Raw genomic sequence first — 21,400 nt, 5'->3', positions numbered from 1 at the left:
TTGTTCCAACCCTCTGAAAAAAAACACCAAAAACGGGATATTGGATTGGAAAAACATTTATATTTGTTCTAATTTGCCATCTATTAAACAGAGTAACCAATAACTAGTCTTTATTTTAATGTATACTAGTACTTTCTTCTCCCGGGTTGGCTCTATTGGCCCAGCCTCCACCCTGACTTTCAGATGCAAACTATCAAGGCTTGTTTGCTTTTGTCTTCCCTTCAAAATATTCCCAAAATGATGCACACAAATGTCCTCACAATAGGAAAACGCACGACAACTTGCCAACGAAAAGTAGTATATACTCCTCTCGTATTAGCGAGCAATCTCCGCCATTCTGCACTGACTAACTGGAAAAAAACAATGCAATGCTCCGCCCAGTGCTCGTAGAGACGTTTCAGAAAATGAGTTGAGATGAGATGGTTGTATTGGAGACATTTTTTGATAAGCAGGTATTGAAATAGTATCAAATGGCGATCATATCAGCCTACTGGCATTTTGTCACTTTCATTTTTCAGAGTGCGACTGGAGCTGCAACGCCTGCCGAGGTCCGCTCCGCACCGACTGCCTGCAGTGCATGGACGGCCACGTGCTGCGGGACGGCGCGTGCGCCCGCCACTGCCCCCCGGGATCTTATCGCCACGGAGACGGATGTCTTGGTCAGTTCCTTCGCCAAACTCTCCATGTTTCTTCCATCTTAGTCAATTGCACTCTTGCAACTAAATGTGGCAAAATTCCTGGACTTAATCCTCATCTCAATTAGTTTCACTAGCACGCAATGACTTAATTACTGTAATATCGTCTGCAAAGTGAACTGCATTTCCATTTTTGTTCATTTTAAGTCATATTAATGTAGCTGGTCCAGTGGTTAGCGGGTCGGCCTCACAGTTTAGAGATCGAGGGTTTGATCCCAGGTTCGCATCTTCCTCTGTGGAGTTTGCGCATTCCCCCGGGCTGCGTGGGTTTTCTTCGGGTACTCCGATTTTCTCCCACATCCCAAAAACAAGCATGCTAGGCTAATTGTAGGCTAAATTTGCCCCAGCTATGAGTGATTTGTTGTTTGTCTCATTGTGCTCTGTGATTGGCTGGCCACCAATTTAGAATGTCCCTCCCCTGGTGCCCGTAGTTGGCTGGGATAGGCTCCAGCACCCCCCGCGACCCTAGTGAGGATAAAGAAAATAAATGAAGGAATGTAGCTTTTATGAAGCTTGTAGTCATTTATACGCTTTTATGATGATTTCAAAACGATTCATGTTAATAAATAACGATTATTAATACCCACATTTTTCCCGCACGCTTCCCCTCACACTGAAACGGTTAAACAATGTCATTATAGATTTTTAATTTTTTTCCTGATTTCAATTCTAGAATTGTTTAAATTGAATTGTAATTTTTAATTTTTAATTTGTGATTTTAGATTTGTAATTTTTAATTTTCGATTTGTGATTTTAGATGTGTAATTTGTAATTTTTAATATTTAATTTTTAATTACTAATGTTTGATTTTTGATTTTCGATTTTTGATTTTAGATGTTTAATATTTGATATCTGATATTTAATGTTTAATGTATAATTTTTAATTTTTAATATTTAATATTTATTTTTTAATTTTACAGACTGCGACGAAACGTGCGCCGAGTGCAGCGGTCCCGGGCAATGCCTACGATGCCAGCCTCCTCACCTCACCTTCCTCGGGCAGTGCGTCCTCGAGTGCGGCAAGAACTATTTCCCAAACACCGACACACACTCTTGCCAGCGTAAGCGCTTTCCCACACATCCTAACGCAGGTGCATTTCTGAAATGATGGCCGTTGGTTTTCTCAGAGTGCTCCACCGACTGCGCCCTGTGCGACGGCGTCGGACGTTGCCGAGCCTGCGGTCCACGGAGTTACCTCATGGAGGGATACTGCACCCCCGACTGTGGACCTGGTTACTACGCGGATCCAAAAAGTAGAATCTGCCGTGGTAAGCATCTTTTTTTTTTGCTTCCTTAACACGCATATTTCCCGGAATCTACCTATGAGAGATGTGTAACGTATTTTCTGGACTATAAGTTGCAATTATTATTATTTTTAATATATTGTATTTACTCGCATATAAGCCGCACCCATAAAATTGCCTTAAAATTGTTTAATTTTACAATTTCTTGCGTATAAGGGTAAAAAATTAAATTCAACCTGTTGTTGCTTAAATTCTAGTTTTTTTATTTATATATATTTTTCTTTTCAATGCCTTTATAGACGAAATCTATTCTTTCCTTTGGATTTGATCAAATAAATTCCCTCAAAAATGTGACTAATACACCACTCTGAAAAATAGTGTTTCATCTCAACCAAATTTCGTAATGTAACAACTAATTTAACAAAAAAAAAAAAATAAAAATAAAAATCACTAATAACCCTATCATATAAATTTGATTATTTTGGATATCTTTGTTCAAATTTAGGAAAAAAAACGACACTTGGATCTGCTATTTCTTCCTCTTTAATACATTGACCCCCCCTAATCTGTACTAAGTAAAACCGACCCCCCGGAGGCTGGATTTAGTCTTTGCATTAGAAATTTGGCACATTGAATACATCACCGTCTTGCTATTTCTTGTTAAATGAGCACATGTCCATCAACACAAGAAAAAAAAAAGGAAACACTCCTGTGGTCTTAAGCTGTTGTGTTATTTCAAGCCGCGGGCTGACAATTTTTCACCATTTCCCGAGAAGACCGTGAAAGATTGTACGTTTCACCCGTACAATTACATTGACTAACATGTGACTAATCATCCCACAAAAAACAAAAAACATCGCAACATAGAAAACTCAATTAAATCAACTTGTTTTTTATCATCTATTATTGTTTTTACGTCCAATCTGTTCTGTTGCTAGGCAAATTCAGCGGGTATTTTACATGAATTTACACTAGAAATCATTAAAAATAAACATTATATGGAGTTGCCAATTTCATTGAAGAGGAGTCATAAATTACGCAGGCGACCTGAACGCATCGCTTGGAAAAATAAATGGAGTGCTTGACAGACAGGTGAGCTCAGGTATGCAACGTGGGTTTTTAAACGAGGCTAGCGTCGAATAATAAAGCGTGCTCGGCGTCGGCGAGGAAAACAAATTACGCTTGACTTTGCTCGTAAAATTTTAATGACGGGGAATGTGGCGGGAATACGAGATCCGCCACCCACCTCAAACGATAAATTAAAAATAAAACAATGTATGGAAGAAATATTAAAACCACAGCGAGATTGTGCAAGATGAAATCCTCATTGTTATTAAATTGAATGAATTTATATTTTTGATTGATTGACGGCGTCCTAAAATGGGCAATTTAAGGCATATTTGTTTTTTTTTTTAAGTGGTTAGCGTGTTGGGCTCACACTGCTGGGGTCAAGGGTTCGATACCAGGTCCGTCATCATTGTTTGGAGTTTTGTGGGTTTTCTTAGGGTACTCCCATTCCCTCCCATGCATGGTTGAACGCTCTAAATTATCCCTTTATTGTTTGTTTAAAAATATATTTATTCATTTCAATGTGTACTTAAATATGCAAGTTTTATTCTATTGACTTCATTAAATTTGTTTACATCAATATTTAATTCTTATATGAACATTTGATTGAATTACTATTTTTTTATTATACAAATATAATTGCAAACAAGAAGCTTGAGTTCAGCCTACATTCTTTTTCATTTCTCCATTACAACACCAGAGGGCGCTAGTCACTAAAACGCTGTGGTTAATTAAAAGTGAAATGTCTATTTTTTTGGCTCCTCCCCCAGCAAACAGCAGCCCGCCCACAGTCCACGTCAACGGTTCCCTCCAGGTTCCTCTCGGCGGTTCAATCCCGCTCAGTCCAACTTTGCTGCAAGTCCAAGACTCCGACACCCCGCTGCAAGATTTGACGGTCCGGCTCGTCCGGCGACCCAGCAACGGGCGTCTGATTGTCTTTGGAGGGGGTCGGGAGGACGAGGACCAGGACCAGGAGGACCAGGACCGAGAATTGAACGAGCTGGACTCGTTTACTTGGCCCCAGTTGGAAAGCGGTCGAGTCCACTTTGAACACCACAAGGAAAAAGCCAGGTGAGGTTATTTGGAGTGACCTGATTTTGTGGCTCCGCCCCTCCCCAGGTAAAAATAGCAATGTAGAGTCATACCTCTACTTACGAATGCCTCTAGGCACGAAAGTTTCAGGTTACAATTTTTTTTTATATGCAAATGAGTTTCTCGAGTTACGAAAAAGATCCAAGTTACGAAATCCCCTAAAAAGTAAATGCATTTCCTTATCCGTGATTTTATTTTGAATTTCCTTTATTAAGCAATTAACTACAAATGCAACGTGGTACATATTTTCACACACACACACACACACACCTAGGGCGCACGTAAAAGTCTAAAATGTACTACAAAGTGGACGGCTTTCGGCCCTAGTAGAACGGGCTTTTGCTGCCATCTGGCGGACAAACACGGGTTATATATCTATAACGGCCAGTGGCGCAGGGCACATTTTCATATGCTTTATTTATTTTAAGACATTAATAAATCATTTGCCAATAATTTTCTCAAATTGTTGTGTGTTTCCTCACATCAAAGTCATACAAAATTGGGACACTTTGACCCATTTTAAAGGGTTTCATTGGTTGTTGTGTGAGGACCGTGGAGCCAATTGGAGAATTTACATATAAAGTACACCTCTGCTTACTTACTCACCAAAAAAAATGGCAAATTCAAGTGTTTCCTGTCTTGACCTGATAAATGATTGTGTTTTTTCTGACTTAAAAATTGACGTATTTTGTTTGATCCTCTCTAGGAGCGGTGAATTCAGTTTGCGAGTGGCCGACCCTCAGTTTTTGTCTGAAACCCAAACGGTTCACGTTCAAGCCCTCTCCATGCAGGTAGGACGTCAACACCATTTTTTCTTATTTTAATCCATAATTTTGGGGACGACACATTGAATTGAATTGAATTTAATTTAATGGCTCTATTGTCATTATACACTTAAAATGAGATTTAAAGCTTCACCACAAAGTGCACAAATAACAACAAACAAACAAACAGACAAATAAATAAATGATCAAAAATAAGTTAAAAAACTGAATACATTAAAAATAATGAATAAATGAGTGGTCAACATAATATGTCGCCGCAATATAAATAAGTAGGGAAGTGCACAAATGACAACAATAAACAAAATAATCAAATGATAATAAATAATATCACATTTTTGCAATGGCTATTTTTTATTAGATCACAAATCAAGAACAAACAGGCATTGAAAATAATAGTAAAATGCAAAACGAGGCTAAATAACCATCAGTTAAAAAAATTTCACATACCTATAGCCTTAAAAAAAAGAAAAATAAATAACAGGCTGTATACAAAAACACACATATATATATATATATATATATATATATATATATATATATATATATATATATATATATATATATATATATATATATATATATATATATATATATATATATATATATATATATAACAGGCTGTACAAAAAAAAAACATAAGTTGCAATTGAGTATTAGGCATAAGCCAACCTATAAAAAAGTGCAATTTATAGTCCGTAAAATACGGTCATCTATTTATTCTATACTTGTGCATATTCTGCTCAAAAATCTTAACTTTTCTGACGTCCAACGTGTTTGCCAAACTTTCAAGGTGGTTGTCTCCAATTAATTGCCTTGATTTCAAGTCTTTTCAACCCCTCAAATCGAGTTGAAACATTGACCGTACTCACGGCACCCCGTGCGTCCTGATTAGCGCCGTGTTTTGAAAATCACAAAGCGCACAAAATGCGCCTCCCGCAGTGCCTTCAAAGCGCCGGCAGCTCCAAAGCCAAGAAAAACAAACCTTGCTGGCAGCCGGCAGCCGAGAGCAGGCGCCGGAAGGATCCGCCACCCCCGCGAGCGTCCGTGACGGCTCTTCGTCAAACGACGCTCCCCTCCGGCCCGCCCTCGCTCACCTGGAGCTCGGCGAGACAAGGTCAAGCCCCCCCCCGGTTCGCCTGGGGAGGGGATTTACTTGTTTGCCCTCTTGTCACTTGCCGTCTTGTTTTGCCGCGGTGGAAAGACAAGCCGGCAGGGATTTGAGTGGTCGCCCGGGGGCTCGGCTGTCTGTCCGCGGGAGGTAATTGCTCCCAAGGGGAAGACATTTTGTCACGGGACCTTCTGCATCCCGGCTTTGTTTTAGGACAGGTGTCAAAGTGGCGGCCCGGGGGCCAAATCTGGCCCGCCACATCATTTTGTGCGGCCCGAGAAAGTAAATCATGAGTGCCGACTTTCTGTTTTAGGATCAAATTAAAACGAAGAGTATAGATGTATATTACATTTTCCTTCCAAGTCAGAGGGGATAGGCTCCAGCACCCCCCGCGACCCTTTCATCAAATGAAGGGAAAATACTAGGGAGGAACAGAAAAGCAAAAACAGGATTTTTTTCCAGCCAAATTGCCATTTTAATCTTCGAATATTTTGACTATTTTTTTTTCTATATTTGTATTATTCTTTCAAATGTTGTCCCATTTTTAATCCACAATAGTAAAGGTTTTTGAATGGTTTTGCAGTTTTTATTCGTTTTTTTGAGAGACGTTCTATTCAGAACTGTCAACAACAACAACCTGGAATTCCTCTCGCGGGTTGCCAGATTGAAACTTACTTATTTATTTACTTACTCTGTCCAATAACTTTGCCTTTGCGCCCCATTTTTGATTTACAGCCTCCAAGGGTGCTGGCGTTATCCCCCCTGTCGGTGGCCAATCCCGGCGGGACGCAAACCATCACCAAGTCCACCCTCCTCGTGGACGATCCCGACAACCCGGCGGACGTCTTGGTGATGGTTCTGGAGCCTCCTCGTCACGGCCGCCTGACCCGTGTCCACGGCGACCGATCCCTCAGCCGCTTCAAGCTGGAGGAGCTTTCTCGGGAGCGAGTCCAGTACGTGCACGACGGCTCGGGGGAGGGACAGGACCACCTGGTGCTGCAGGTCAACGACGGACATAGCTACCTTAATGTTCTGCTTCGGGTTCAAGTCAGCCATAAGGTACGTATGAAGTCGTACCGAGGTCGGGATGATTCCCCGACCGTTATTTAAAGTCTCCATTGTGTCGTCACTTTCTACTATGCAGAGGACAACTGTCACTTAAATTATTTTATTGTACAATTTCAGAAGTCATGCATCTGTGGAAATCTTGATAATTTATTTTTGAATACTTTTTGACAGGATTCAATCATTTGGTGTTCCAAAACTTTTGACAGTGGGACTTCAATAACCCTATTTCAAGGCGTCGCCCAATCGTGAGGCTCTGTTTGAGTCTCAAACCTTTGCCTAAAACCTGAATTCAGTCTTCAAATATTAAAACCCTCCACATCGCGAGCTCCTTCTTGATTGGTTGAAAGTTTTTCCCATTAACTTCCCGAATATTCCACTTGACAACATGTCGGCGCGTGCCATATGCTAGGCTACGTTCACTGGCGCTAGCAGAAGGTTGCATTTGAAATACATTTATATTTCAAACTGGAACCATCTGGACCGTTTTGAGGATTCTGTTCATGTTTGCGAAACTTTTCAATTACTCATCCACGTTATCACGTAAATTCTTGAAGGTGCGCCGCTCGCCGGAACTGCGCTCCATTCCGGTCACGTGGGTGAAAGAAGGCGGGACGGTGAGACTTGGCAACAAACACTTGCACGCCTACTACGAGGGGGTCAACGCGGGTGACGTTGTTTACACCATCCTGGACTCTGGCGGATTCCCCAAATATGGTAAAATGCATTTAACTGTTATGTTATGCTACCTAAGGGATGGAAAAATTGCGCTAACGTGTGTTCAAGTTTTCCTGCAATGTAGCAGGATTCTTGAATGTAATAAGTGGACATCTAACACGAGCGGTCCCGTTTTCGGTTCTAGGTGAAGTCGTGCTGGCGTCCATGCCGGCCGACGGTCCACCCGAAGGCTGGAACCCGACGCTGACGGACGATCGAGGCTTCACCGCCACTACTTCGTTCACCCAGCAGGACGTGGACGACGGTAGCGTGTGGTACCGACACTTTGGCAGCGGCACCCCGGCCGACTCCTTCCTCTTCCAGGTTGGCCAACGCTCGGTTGTCGTCGAAGCAATTTCCTTGTCGACCTTAGGCAATTCGTGACAGATCGTGGGATTCGGTGTTTTCCAGCGACCAATTTGCTATGTAGTCAACCCGTGTTTTTTCCATCACTAAAAAAATAACAACCAGTAAATGACCAATCATCTTTTGGTATTAAAGTGAGCCCTGGTGGTACATACTCAAGAAATCTTCGGGTTACAAATTTTACACGATGCTCTGTTCCGATTATTAGCTTCTAAAGACATAAAAACATACCCACACACCCACACACACACACTACTGGGTCAAGTCCGACCTTGTCGGATACCCAAATAATAGCTGTATTGGGTGCGATGAGGACACGGCTAATCACATGGTATCTTACCATATTTACTCATATATAAGCCGCCCCCACGTATAAGCCGCATCCTTAAAATTGCCTTAAAATCATTGAATTTGACCATTTCTCGCGTATAAGCCGCCCCCATGCGTAAGTCGCTCCCTTAAACGTTACCTTAAAATCATTGAATTTTAAATTTTCTCGCATATAAGCCATCTACCTGATTCACAATTTTCACCTCCATATTCATGGTTTTAATAAGGAGTACAAATAATACTTTGAAGGGAAAATTAAGCGCTAAAATTGTGTACAGGCTATGTGTGTGTGTTTTTTCAGCTGGGTAAAATGTTCTCCTTCCAGGTGTCCACCGAGGCAGCCGCCGCCACGCAAAGCGAAGCGCAGACTTTCACAATTGGAGTCTTACCACAAATCCCTGGATTTCCCCAGCTCGCCCCGGACTGCGATCTCCAAGTCACAGTAAGCACAAACACCGCATTCTTTTTCTTGTCAAATGGGTACATTTGATAGACTGTCGCACCGTATTGAAGGATTTCTTCCGACTCAAAAAGTGGACAGAAAATGTACTTTTGTTCCTGGTCACGGTTGTGACCAGTGGCTGAACAAATCAGAGTCAGGCCAAGGGCAAGGAATATGACCGGGCCCCCTAAACCCAAATAATCTTCATCACATTTTTTTCCTCAAAATACACACCCTACAACATCAACTGTCATTTCAAAGTCCACCAAACACATACATGATAAATCATGAACCAATAGAACAACAAAAATGGCCGCTGATATTAGAATGTCACTTATTCATAGCAAATTAGCATCACAGAATGTTACCATATCATTTTGAATACCCAATTGTACTACTATTTCAACGAATGACAGCATTCTAATCTATACTACCTTACTGTTTATACTAATCAAGATCTGGTGCTAACACAGAATTTCTAACACCTGCTATTTCTTAAGCTAAACAGCCAAGAAGATAAAAAAATAGCTTTTAAAGAAGGTCTAGTACAGGGGTGTCAGACTCGGGTTGGTTCGCGGGATCGCGTTAACATTAACTTGATATCATGTGGGCCGGACCATTTTATATATAATATATATTTTTTATAAATTGATTAAAAGAACTGGATTAAAAAGCCCTGAATATTCCATTTTTTATAGATCTAAAACAATGTTTATTTTAGCTTTATATATTTTTAGATTTTACAAAATGATTTTTGAACTAAAAACACAGAAAAAATTGATTAAAAAATGACAATTATTGATTTAAAAGGGGGAAAAATCAGGAAATTTAATATACATCTATACTCTTCATTTTAATTTGATCCTAAAACAGAGAGTTGGCACTCATGATTTACTTTCCCGGGACACACAAAATGATGCAGCGGGCCAGATTTAGCCCCCGGGCCATCACTTTGACACATGTGGTCTAGTATATCTGGGCTAATGCTGGAAGAGATATTTAATGATCCTTTGAAAAACAGGCCTGGGGGGTGGTGGGGGTTCGCCCCTGGTTGCGCCCCTGGTTGTGACTCGTAGAATCCTCGTTAGCACCTCTTGAATTTTGGGGTCAATTTTAGTCCAAGTTTTGTGAAAAAAAACTGCGTACTTGTTGAAACAGGCTGTGGAGGATCGCGTTACGGAGATTACAGCGTCAGCTCTTTCCTTCGTTGACTCCGAGACCCCCAGCGATCGTCTCATCTACAACATCACTAAACCAGTACCGACTGGGCAAGGTACTAATTCACTTCTTTATTACAACAACGCTATTCAACTAAACAGAGGCAACACATTACAATATTTGGCATTTTAATACTATATATATATATATATATACATTTTAATACTATATATATATATATATATATATATATATATATATATATATATAACCAAATGTTCAAAAGGGGTACCGCATTGGCCCAAATATAAGACGACCTCTTTTTCAAGTTTGAAAAAATATTTGTGAACATTTAAATATATAAACTAAATTGTAATCACATTTGTAAATGAATAGCTTCTGGTTTTTGAAATATAAATTAATCAATCTACTGTAATAAAACAACAAATTTGCATTTACTGCACAAACCATCAAGGTTTTCAGTATTGACTTTCAAGATATCTGGCACCATCTTTTATCTATTTATTTATTTTTTGATTATTACAACCAATCCTTTTTCAGTCTTATTTCAATGCAAAAAAAAACATCGTCTTATATTCGGGCCAAAACGGTAAGCAGAAGTTCAGACTTCTTTCATCGGAGCCCTTGAATAGAAACAGGTTTCAAACAGCACTTTTGTCACCAGGCGCCATCGAACACCGAGACAGACCCTACGTGGCGGTCAAACATTTCACTCAGGCGGACGTGAATGACGGCAAGATGATCTACAGGCCTCCTCAAGCTCCTTCACACCTGCAGGAGCTCTATCAGTACTCCTTTATTGGTAAGAACCCGATTTGTCTTATTTTCAACGATTATCGGTAGCTAACAGGAAGAGGCTCGTTATTTTTTACGTTGAATTTTGTGTATCAACTTGATATCTGCAGAAGGTCCCCACCTTGTGGACTTGCTGTGTGTGGCTCCAGTTTTTTTTAACTAGGTCTACAATGTCTTCTGTGTCTGCAACCAAGGGAATTTCCCAAATATGGGATGAAATAAAGTTCTAATCTAAAAAATAATATTTCTGAGAGATCAACAAGGGCCACTGAAGAACAAAAAAACTGGGCTAAGATTCTGACTTGTGAGATTAAAGTCAGAACATAATACTGTCAGGAGATAATTTTCAATTTATATTTCAAAGTATTTTTTTAATAGTTCATAAATAGTATTTTACAGCCATTTGTTGAGTTTTTGACGGATTTGAATTGATCCCATTGTTGACCATTTGTTGTTTTGATTTCCCGCAGGTCTGCCCGAGTCATTGAGTGTTTACTTCACAGGTAAATAGAACTTGTCATGAAATTAGGATGAGCGCCACCCGCTGTCTCCTTTCAAAAATTCTCTTAACGTCTTCCCCCGGGAAGGCTTTCATCACTTGTTCTCCCGTCTTTTTGCCACTGCTTGGCATTTCTCATTTTCTCCATTTTTGCCACTGCCACATTCTTTTGTTTTGATGAATGAGGGGAGAAAATACAAAAACAGTCAGACAGTCAATAAAAAATGATAAATAAAATAATTATTGAAAAAATTCAAAATGCATAGGTGCTGAAGCCTATCCCAGCTCACTATGGGCACAATATTATATTGACTAAACCCTCTGTCTGTGATGGTTAATTCATTTTTTTTTGCATTTTGCAAGTGTCCGATGGCGAGCACACGACTCCCGAGTTAGACTTTGCCATCCTCTTGCTGTCCAACCACCAGCAACCTCCCATGTTCCAAGTTTTGGACCCCCTCCTGGAGGTCGGCATGGGCGGGCAGGCCACCTTAGGTAAGGAAAACCCAAAAAATTATAAACAACAATTTAGTACTAAATGATGTGTATATACATTTATATATATATATATATATATATATATATATATATATATATATATATATATATATATATATATATATATAGTTTGTTTTTTTAAATTATTTTTTTATTTATTTATTTTTTTCTTAATTTTTTTTCAATTAGTAACATAGCACCAGAGTTTCTAAATTCCTCCGTAATCCGTTACTTGCAGGCGGGCAGCAGCTGGCGGTGAGCGATGCCGACACGTCGCCCGACGAGCTGGAGTTGGAGCTGGTGGAGGCTCCCGTCCACGGGGAGCTGCTGAAGAGTCAGGGCGACGCCCACTTCAGGATGACCAATGGTGAGGCCCCAAAAAGTCCACCAGTTTACGACAGAGTTCCGGTCCTGCGCAGCCCGATTCGTTACCCAACTGTCCGTATTATTAGGTCACACAAACTGAAACTCGGGCGAAAAAAAACGCAAACTGCAGCTTGAGCTCCTCCCACTGACCCTCTTTGTCCCGCCCACCAGGCGACGTTTTCACTTTCGCCGACGTGACCCGGAACTTGTTGACGTACCGCCACGCCGGCCTCTCCCGCCAGGATGACGCTTTGACCATCTCGGTCAGTGACGGGATCTCCATGGCTACTGCCGTGGTGCGCGTGGCGGTGCTGGGCGGGGCCGGCGCGGGGGGCGGAGCCGGGCCCCGGCCCGACCCGGCCGCCGATTTTTCCCTGGAAGTGACCAAGAAAAGCAGCGCGGTCATCGGACGCTCGCATTTGGCCTACACGGTGAGTAAACTGAAATGAAACGTGGGATGTGTTTATTTCAAACTGAAGACAAAATAGCGTATTTTCTCGCATATAGGCCGTATTTGTTGCTTAAAAAAAGATGAGTGAATCAAGGGTAAGGCTTATATGCGCATAAATTAGACTTGACATTCACGAAACTGCAAGGTGACAAAAACGAAACGCCATAACGCAAGATAATGCAGCTAATATGTTCATTTATTTCAAAATAAAGAGAAGATAAACATATAAAACGCTAAAGAAAATTTACTTTGACGTCTATGAATGAAATTCAAGAAAAAATACAAACCATATCTTGCATAAAATGTGAAAAAAACGAACTTGTACTTCCCATTGCTCGCTCGGGGCGCCGCCATCTTACCTAGAGATGACAAATTAGACTGCTATGTACACACTTCCTGGTTGTACTGCTCACATGACTTCCTTTTTTAATTTGTCTACATTCAGGCAACAGTCCAATTTAGCAATTGACTTATACAGTATCTTAGAAATACAACGTGCGATGATTTTTCTTGCGATTTTCCCTTAAAAGTAACACACAAATTTGTACTCCCTATTAAAACCATAAATATGGAGGTGAAAATTGTGAACCAGGAGGCATCTTATACGAAGAAAAAGTAAAATTCAACGATTTTAAGGCATTTTTAAGGGTAAGGCTTATACGCGGAGGCGGCTAATATGCAAGAAAATACGGTGAATGTTTTTTCCCCTTCAAAGTAACACACAAATTTGTACTCCCTATTAAAACCATGAAAATGGAGGTGAAAATTGTGAATCAGGGGGCGGCTTATACGAGAGAAATTGTCAAATTCAACGATTTTAAGGCTATTTTAAGGGTACGGCTTATACGAGGAGGCGACTTATATGCGAGAAATATGTAATATATTTCTTAGGACCCTTAGTGATTTGTTTCCAATTGGTTTATTCCTAGGACGACTCGTCACCAGATGAGCAGATCCGACTCCAACTGGTCTCAGTGCCCATGTACGGAATCTTGACCAGGACCGAGGACCAGCGAGAACCACAGGAACTGAGGGAATACTCCACTTTTTCCATGGAGGACATTAACCGCGGCGCCATCAGGTGGGTTTCAAAAAGAAGACATCTTTTACCGTACATTTAACTCAGCAATACGATTCAGCCGTCCCAAAATAGGAAAAAAAAAATCCAATTAAAAGAACATGATGACAGTCAGGTGGGACGACGTCAACGTGGTTTGAAAGCGAGACGAATAAGAACAAGTGCAGCTAATTGTTCTACGAGGATTAGCGCTCGTCGATTTTACGCTCTTGTTCTTTTGCGGGGATTAAATTGTTGTGTTGTCGTTAATCCCCAATTAATTAGACTGCGATTTAAAACGGGATGAGTGAACGCATCAGTCAAGTTTATGCAATGATGCCGTACATTTACAATATGCTTAAATACGCATTCCTACAGTCATTTGGATACAATTTTGCTATGCTATGATTCATTCTATTTCCAATAATATTCAATTAGCAGTTCGCACGCATTGCGGTACGTAATTACAGTCTATTTTCGGATTATAGGTCGCACCTGAGTATAAATTTTACATATACGTTTTTTAACTAGGTTTACAATGTCTTCTGTGTCTGTGCTTGCTACTGTCTTGCTACTGCAACCAAGAAATTTCCCAAAGTACTGGATGAAATAAAGTTCTAATCTAATATCGTATTTTTACGACTATAAGGCGCACCACATTATAAGGCGCACCCTCAATGAATGACAATTTAAAAAAAAAAAATCCATATATAAGGCGCACTGGATTACAAGGCGCCCTGTCTATTTTGGAGAAAATTTAAGACTTAAGTGCGCCTTATAGTCGTGAAAATACGGTAATCTAAATTGCCCCCCCAAGGAATACACAATGAAGAAGAAAATATAGTATGCATAGGTCGAATTGGAGTATAAGTCGTATTTTTGGGAGGGAAAAACAAGCACAAACAAATGTTGAAGCAACAATTGTGAAATGGCAAACAACGGGCTAATAGGCGTTGGTTAACATAACCAGTTTTATGAAAAATATAGAGTAAAAAAAAGGTTTTTTTATTAGTCTCAGGCCCAGACAAACGAAGTGCGCCTTATAGTCCGGAAAATACGGTAACTCATGACTAGTAACCACGATTGCAGAAAAATTTGATGTGATTTGCTTGAATTATATTATTGAATTGAATTGAATGATTTGGTTGACATTATTGTAAGAATAATGAGATTTGAAGCGTCACCATATTTGAAGTGCACAAATAACAACAAAAAACAAACAAATCAATAAATAATAACAACGTCTATGTATGATACAAATCACTGAGGATAAAGTAGCGCATCATGCAGTACATTCTAATCGTATTATATGTTATGATAGAATGAAAACCTTTGAAAATATCTTTTTAATCCAGTTACAATGTCAAATTTTCCATCCAACGGGATTCACTACAATACAATTATTTACAACTCCAGTTATTATGCAAACAAATATTGATGACACCCGTGACTGCATGTCAAAAATTGTTAAAATGACGCTAAAGACGTCAATTCTGTTCCGATTTCCCGATAGATACGTCACGTCGTTGGAAACGGGCAACCAACCCGTGACGGATATTTTCCACTTTGTCGTCTACGATGGCGACAACCATCGCCTGGACAACCAAATGTGCACCATCACCATCACCCCCAACGCCAAGCAGCCCCCCACGGTCACCGTGCGCAGCGGAATCAAGGTTAGCGCGCAATTAATTTCATTGTTTTTCTTCTTGAAATGACTCGGATCATTTTCACGTTAGCCGCAAAGTGTAAACGCTGTTATTGTCGCTGTTGCAGGTCCAGGAGGGCGGCCGCGTACAGCTCTCGACCAATCACATCCTCATATCCGACCTGGACACACCTGGGAAGAACCTCCTAGTCTGGCTCGTCAGCCCCCCAAAATTTGGATATATTGAAAACACCAAGCAAGGTGAGGGCTAACATCTTTAGCACAGTGCTTGGTCCTAGCTAGCATCCGTCATTGGGAATTTAGTCAGTATAATTTCCTCCGGTAAATCAATACAGTGGTGCCTTGACATACGAGTGCCCTGACATACCAGCAATTTGAGATACGAGTAAATTTTTGAGCAAATATTTATCTTGAGATACGAGACAAATTTTGATATACGAGCATACAGCGGAAATCATGGCCACTGTCTTTCTCGCCGCAACTCCCTCGTGTAATGTCTCTACAAACACTGGGCGGAGCCTTGCATTTTTTCAGTGTTTTTTCCCGTTAGTCAGTGCGAATGGCGGAGCTTGTTCGCTAATACGAGAGGATTATATACTAATTCTGGTTGGCAAGTGGTCGTGCGTTTTCCTATTGTGAGGACATTTGTTTACATCATTTTGGGAATATTTTGAAGGGAAGACAAAAGCAAACAACCCTCGATAGGTTGCATCTGAAAGTCAGGGTGGAGGCGGGGCCAATAGAGCCAACCCGGGAGAAGAAAGGTATCAAAATTTAAAAACAAATTAGAATTAAGTTTAGTGTAAGGTTGGATTAAATTTATTTTGGAGTGTGTCTGCATCGTAATCCAAGTTCATTTAAATTCATTTATGTTATGTTACGAGCGCGTTACCGTGCACAAAGGTCATTTTTAAGACGCCCTCAATTGCAGTTAGGAAGGTGACATTTTGTTGACATTTTCTAATCAGGAGAGCCCCAAAAATAGTTTTTAGAAGCTGTGGGGAAAAGACCGAGAAGTGCTCCAGTTTTTCCTTTGAAGCAGGAATTGTATGGGAAATTGTGTGTGACCGCAACATTTAGCTCTCAATTTAAAAAAATGGCAGCATTCCTTCACCTTCCAACTCCCGCCTCCGTTGGCTCGCGCGATTGCCGCAGCGGTCCTGATTGAGATTCCGAGCGGGTCGTCCCTTTTCAGATAAGCGACTCCACGCGCTCACCCCTCCGACAATCAAATTATGACGGCACATTGCCGTTTACTATCATAACAAGATACTGACGCCTCGCCGTGTCTGCTTTACAGTTCTGACATCTGCCGTTCAATCCGCTTCCTGTGTAGAGTTTGCGTGTTTTCCCCGGTCCTGCGTGGGTTTTCTCCGGGTGCTCCGGTTTCCGCCTACGTCCCGAAAACATGCACGCTAGGCCGATTCAGCAGCAGAGTTTCGGAAATACGGGTCTCCCAAATCATTATTTTTTTCACTTGACGAACACTTTTGCCAAAACAGGCGGATCGACGGGAGGTTCGCGAGCGGTGACGCCAGACACGCCGTTCTCGGCGGACGACTTGACGTCGGACCACGTCTTTTACGTGCAGCACGCGGGCCAGCCGGCGGGCCGGGACACCTTCAGCTTCTACGTCAGCGACGGACACAGTCAGACGGAGGCCTTTGTCGTCGACGTGGACATCCAGGTGCTAACCCGAATTCAGCCACATTGTGATGAATAGTCTTTGTTTCATAAACATATATAAGACGCACCAGATTAAATGGAATAATAGTAGTGGTGGTGGTAGCTGATGGTAGTGGTCGTAGTAGTAGTTGTAGTAGTGGTAATAGCAGCAGCAGGAGTAGCAGTAGTAGTCGCAGTAGTAGTAGTAGCAGCGGTAGCAGTAGCAATAGTAGTAGTAGCAATAGTAGCAGTAGTAGTAGTTGTTGTTGTTGTTGTTGTAGCATTAGTAGTAGTAATAGTAGTATCAGTACTAGTAGTAGTGGTGGTGGTGGTGGTAGTAGTGGTCTTAGTGTTGGCAGTAGTGGTAGCAGTAGCAGGAGTAGCAGTAGTAGTAGTTGTAGTAGCATCAGCCCAGTAGTAGTAGTATTAGTAGTTGTAGTAGCGTCAGCGCAGTAGTAGTAGTATTAGTAGTTGTAGTAGCATCAGCGCAGTAGTAGTATTAGTAGTACTATTATCAGCAGTAGCAGTAGTAGTAGTAGTATCAGCAGTATTAGTAGTAGTATTATCAGCAGTAGCAGTAGTAGTAGTAGTATCAGCAGTAGTAGTAGTATCAGCAGTAGTAGTAGTAGTAGTAGTATCAGCAGTAGTAGTAGTTGTATCAGCAGTAGTAGTATTAGTAGTAGTTGTATCAGCAGTAGTAGTATTAGTAGTAGTTGTATCAGCAGTAGTAGTATTAGTAGTAGTTGTATCAGCAGTAGTAGTAGTAGTAGTAGTTGTATCAGCAGTAGTAGTAGTAGTATTAGTAGTAGTTGTATCAGCAGTAGTAGTAGTTGTATCAGCAGTAGTAGTAGTTGCATCAGCAGTAGTAGTAGTTGTATCAGCAGTAGTAGTAGTTGCATCAGCAGTAGTAGTAGTTGTATCAGCAGTAGTAGTAGTAGTAGTAGTAGTAGTAGTAGTAGTAGTAGTAGTAGTAGTAGTAGTAGTAGTAGTAGGGGTGGTGGTGGTGCTGGTAGTGTTGGCAGTAGTGGTAGCAGGAGTAGTAGTAGCAGTAGGAGTTATGGTGGTAGTAGTGGTGGTGTTGATAGTAGTGGCCCCCGCAAGTACTGGATTGGGTGTTAGCATCAAACCGTAACGACGTCTTGGCCCCCGGGAAAAATGAGTTGGACGACCCTGAGCTAGATGGTAGCGGGTCATTGATTTTAGGAGTGACAGATGTTTAAGCGCCCCCATCGATCCCAGTTGTCAAGCGTGACCTTAGCGCCGACGTGCGAACGATCAGCGCCCGTCGTACCCGCTGACGAACGGCGCCGCGGCCGAGATGTCCGAATGAAATAACACGCTCCTGGCCGACTTTCTCAGGGCAAGCGGGCCAGCGAGCCGCTGGTGTCAGTGAGCAGCATCCACGTGGAGGAAAACTCGGGCGTGGTCGTCACCAACGAGTCCCTCAGCGTCCTGGACCAGGACACGCCGGAGAACGAGATCCTCTTCACCGTCATTCGCAAGCCGTCCTATGGTCAGTTTTGCTACGCATTGGAAAAATGCTATTTTTGGGCCGTCATGGTCAATTTTACCTCAAATTTTTCATATATTTGGCCATATAATCAACACTGAGGACCCCCGTGAGCAACATCACAAATGCTTGCCGTGGCCACACACCAGTATCACATCTAGCCATCATCAAATTTAATGATTAATATCCATAACTAAAACAAGCAATTGACGCGGTGATTTTTACCTGTACAGGTAAACTTCGGCGGCGGCAGTTCTACTCGCAGCCGCTGGAGAACGGACGCGTCCTGACCCAGGGATCGACCTTCAGCTACCAGGATGTCCTGGACCGCCTGCTGGTCTACACGCCCGAGATGTCGAGCGGCGGCGTGGACGAGTTGGCCTTCAGCGTGAGCGACGGCGTCCATTCCCAAACCACGGGACGACTGCGCTTTACCATGGACGTCACCCGCAGCGAGGGGCCGCGCCTAACCGTCAACAGGGGCCTGCAGTTGCCTGCTGGTCAGTCAATCACATGGAAACTTTAAAAAAAAAGATTAGTGGTTGGGCCAATTGGCGTGAAGTGGGCGGGTCTAATTTTTACATGCTAAATTAGTGATAGAATGGTATAAAAATACATCAGGAAGACTCACGTGTCCAAAACTTGTGAAATTCTGCCCGAAAAAAACTACTTTTTTAACGGTTTGCCTCTGCATAGTTGAAACTGATGTTGTTTTCCAGGGGAAAGATTCCAGCAGAGGGGGTATGGTTTTTGGCTTCATACTTTAGAAACTTCAAAAGTAAATCCTGGGACAACAGTTTTGATGATAGTAGTAGCGGTAGTAGTAGTAGTGGTAGTAGCGATACTAGTAGCAGTGGTTCTAGTAGCAGTGGTAGTAGTGGTGGTGGTAGTAGTGGTGCTAGTAGTGCCTGTAGTAGTAGTGGTGCTAGTAGTGCCTGTAGTAGTAGTAGTCATGGTGGTAGTTGTAGTAGTAGTGGTGGTAGTCATAGTAGTAGTCGTGGTAGTAGTGGCTGTAGTGGTAGTAGTAGCAATAATAGTAGTAGTAGCATTAGCAGTGATGGTAGTAGTAGTGGTGGTGGTGGTAGTAGTAGTAGTGGTAGTAGTGGTAGTAGTAGCAATAATAGTAGTAGTAGCATTAGCAGTGATGGTAGTAGTAGTGGTGGTGGTGGTAGTAGTAGTAGTGGTAGTGGTAGTAGTGGTAGCAGTAGTAGTAGCAGTAGTGGTAGTAGTGATATTGGTGGTAGTAGTGGTAGTAGTAGTAGTGGTGCTGGTAGTAGCAGCAGTGGTAATAGTAGTAGAAGTAGTAGTAGCAGCAGTGCTAGTAGTAGAAGTGGTGGTGGTAACTATGGCCTTCCCTAGTGTAAAATATGCCCTAAATTGCAAAAAAAATGCTGTCCAAATCATTGTTTAAAAATCTCCTTTCATTCCCCGGCAGGCTCTTCATCCAAAATCACCGAGCAGAACCTGAAAGCCACGGACCTGGACTCCGACACCCTAAAGTTGCAATACATCCTGACCAAAGACCCCCCGAGCGGCAAAGTCCAACTGGGCGACGACGGATCCCTGGAAACGGTTTCCGTCAAGGGTCCCGTGCGCGCTTTCACGCAGGAAGACGTCAACAAAGGTAGGTTTCAATGCTAACAATCAGTATGACAGCATTTATTTCAAGACCCGTACGTTGGCAGGCTTGGTACGCTACACCCACGAGAAAGGCCAGAAAGGAGGCAGTCAGTCGTTTAAGTTCAACCTGCTGGACCCGGAGGGCAACAAACTCATCGACCAGTCCTTCTTCGTCAGCGTGCTCGGTACGAAGGATTCCAATTTTGAGCGTATTTTCGATTTTCTTGTCATTTACGCGTCAACATTCAATTTTGTCCAAATCCTCTTTTTGAACCCCTAATTGCAAAAATAATATTTTTTAAACATTTATTTAAATATATTTTGTTTTTTAATCACATAGGAAAAATACATAGACATTTTTTTTATTTGCAAGGGAAAAACATTTATCATCGATTTATTTTTTAACATATTTAGATTTTAAAAATATCCATTTATGGATTTTAAATAAGTGAAAAAAATTGACAACTCGCTTTTTTTTCTCGAATTTTTTCTTTTTCAAAATATTTTTCCCCCTCTTAAAAAATACTTAAAAATACCCATTGTTTTCGTATTTCTCAGTCACCGGTCATTTCCCCCCAAAAATACATTCTTTCTCCACTGGCGCATCATCGAAAGCACAGATCAGAATTGTAATGGCGATGCTTGAGTTTTTGTCTAATTTTTTTGCGCCGCAGAGGACCGCCAGCCGCCGTCCGTGGCGGTCAACAAAGGCCTGGTCCTGGACGAGAACTCGGCCAAGAAACTGACCACGTTGCAGCTTTCGGCTAGCGACCAGGATAGCCAACCGGCCGAGCTGCTCTTCCGGGTCACCAAGCAGAGCCGTCTGGGACACCTGGAACATGCCGCCAATCCCGGTAGGCTCCGCCCTCCATTTTTTTCTACCTTCCACATTTGACCCTCAATGGGGTTTAATTTTGGTGAAGTTTTGCTCCTTCCAAGAAGTCGTTAAACTCAATCCCATTATTTTTAAAATTATGAATTAGGAAAATGTTCATGAAAAATTCAGTTTTAAACCATAATATGTTATATAACATTTTTTGTGTATGATTATGAAATAATATTTTAGTTGACTAAAAACGAATTAATTTTACTATGGCCTCTAATAACACTATTTTTAATTTTTTTTAATTTTTGTATTTCATTCCTTGCCTGCCTTTGACTGCAATATAATCATCTCAT

The 21,400-nt window shown here is 41.6% G+C and overlaps 1 protein-coding gene across 1 annotated transcript in view; it reads left to right on the top strand.

Moving 5' to 3' along the window:
- The window catches only part of fras1 (Fraser extracellular matrix complex subunit 1), a 119,582-nt gene that overhangs the window by 76,040 nt on the left and 22,142 nt on the right, over positions 1-21,400 (top strand). The window contains exons 23-46 of the mRNA XM_077600573.1: positions 519-659; positions 1,616-1,756; positions 1,823-1,963; positions 3,778-4,078; positions 4,806-4,890; positions 6,728-7,051; positions 7,615-7,774; positions 7,920-8,098; positions 8,796-8,912; positions 10,071-10,185; positions 10,756-10,893; positions 11,357-11,389; positions 11,749-11,880; positions 12,122-12,250; positions 12,421-12,680; positions 13,630-13,781; positions 15,271-15,433; positions 15,534-15,666; positions 16,929-17,113; positions 18,451-18,604; positions 18,835-19,101; positions 20,037-20,225; positions 20,287-20,406; positions 20,896-21,075. Coding sequence (XP_077456699.1) covers positions 519-659; positions 1,616-1,756; positions 1,823-1,963; positions 3,778-4,078; positions 4,806-4,890; positions 6,728-7,051; positions 7,615-7,774; positions 7,920-8,098; positions 8,796-8,912; positions 10,071-10,185; positions 10,756-10,893; positions 11,357-11,389; positions 11,749-11,880; positions 12,122-12,250; positions 12,421-12,680; positions 13,630-13,781; positions 15,271-15,433; positions 15,534-15,666; positions 16,929-17,113; positions 18,451-18,604; positions 18,835-19,101; positions 20,037-20,225; positions 20,287-20,406; positions 20,896-21,075 — 3,939 coding nt within the window. The remainder of the gene's footprint in view (positions 1-518; positions 660-1,615; positions 1,757-1,822; positions 1,964-3,777; positions 4,079-4,805; positions 4,891-6,727; positions 7,052-7,614; positions 7,775-7,919; positions 8,099-8,795; positions 8,913-10,070; positions 10,186-10,755; positions 10,894-11,356; positions 11,390-11,748; positions 11,881-12,121; positions 12,251-12,420; positions 12,681-13,629; positions 13,782-15,270; positions 15,434-15,533; positions 15,667-16,928; positions 17,114-18,450; positions 18,605-18,834; positions 19,102-20,036; positions 20,226-20,286; positions 20,407-20,895; positions 21,076-21,400) is intronic.

The sequence above is a fragment of the Stigmatopora argus genome, chromosome 5, assembly GCF_051989625.1.
Source record: "Stigmatopora argus isolate UIUO_Sarg chromosome 5, RoL_Sarg_1.0, whole genome shotgun sequence".
NCBI classification, from domain to species: Eukaryota; Metazoa; Chordata; class Actinopteri; order Syngnathiformes; family Syngnathidae; genus Stigmatopora; species Stigmatopora argus.
This window is presented reverse-complemented; position numbering and strand designations above follow the sequence as displayed.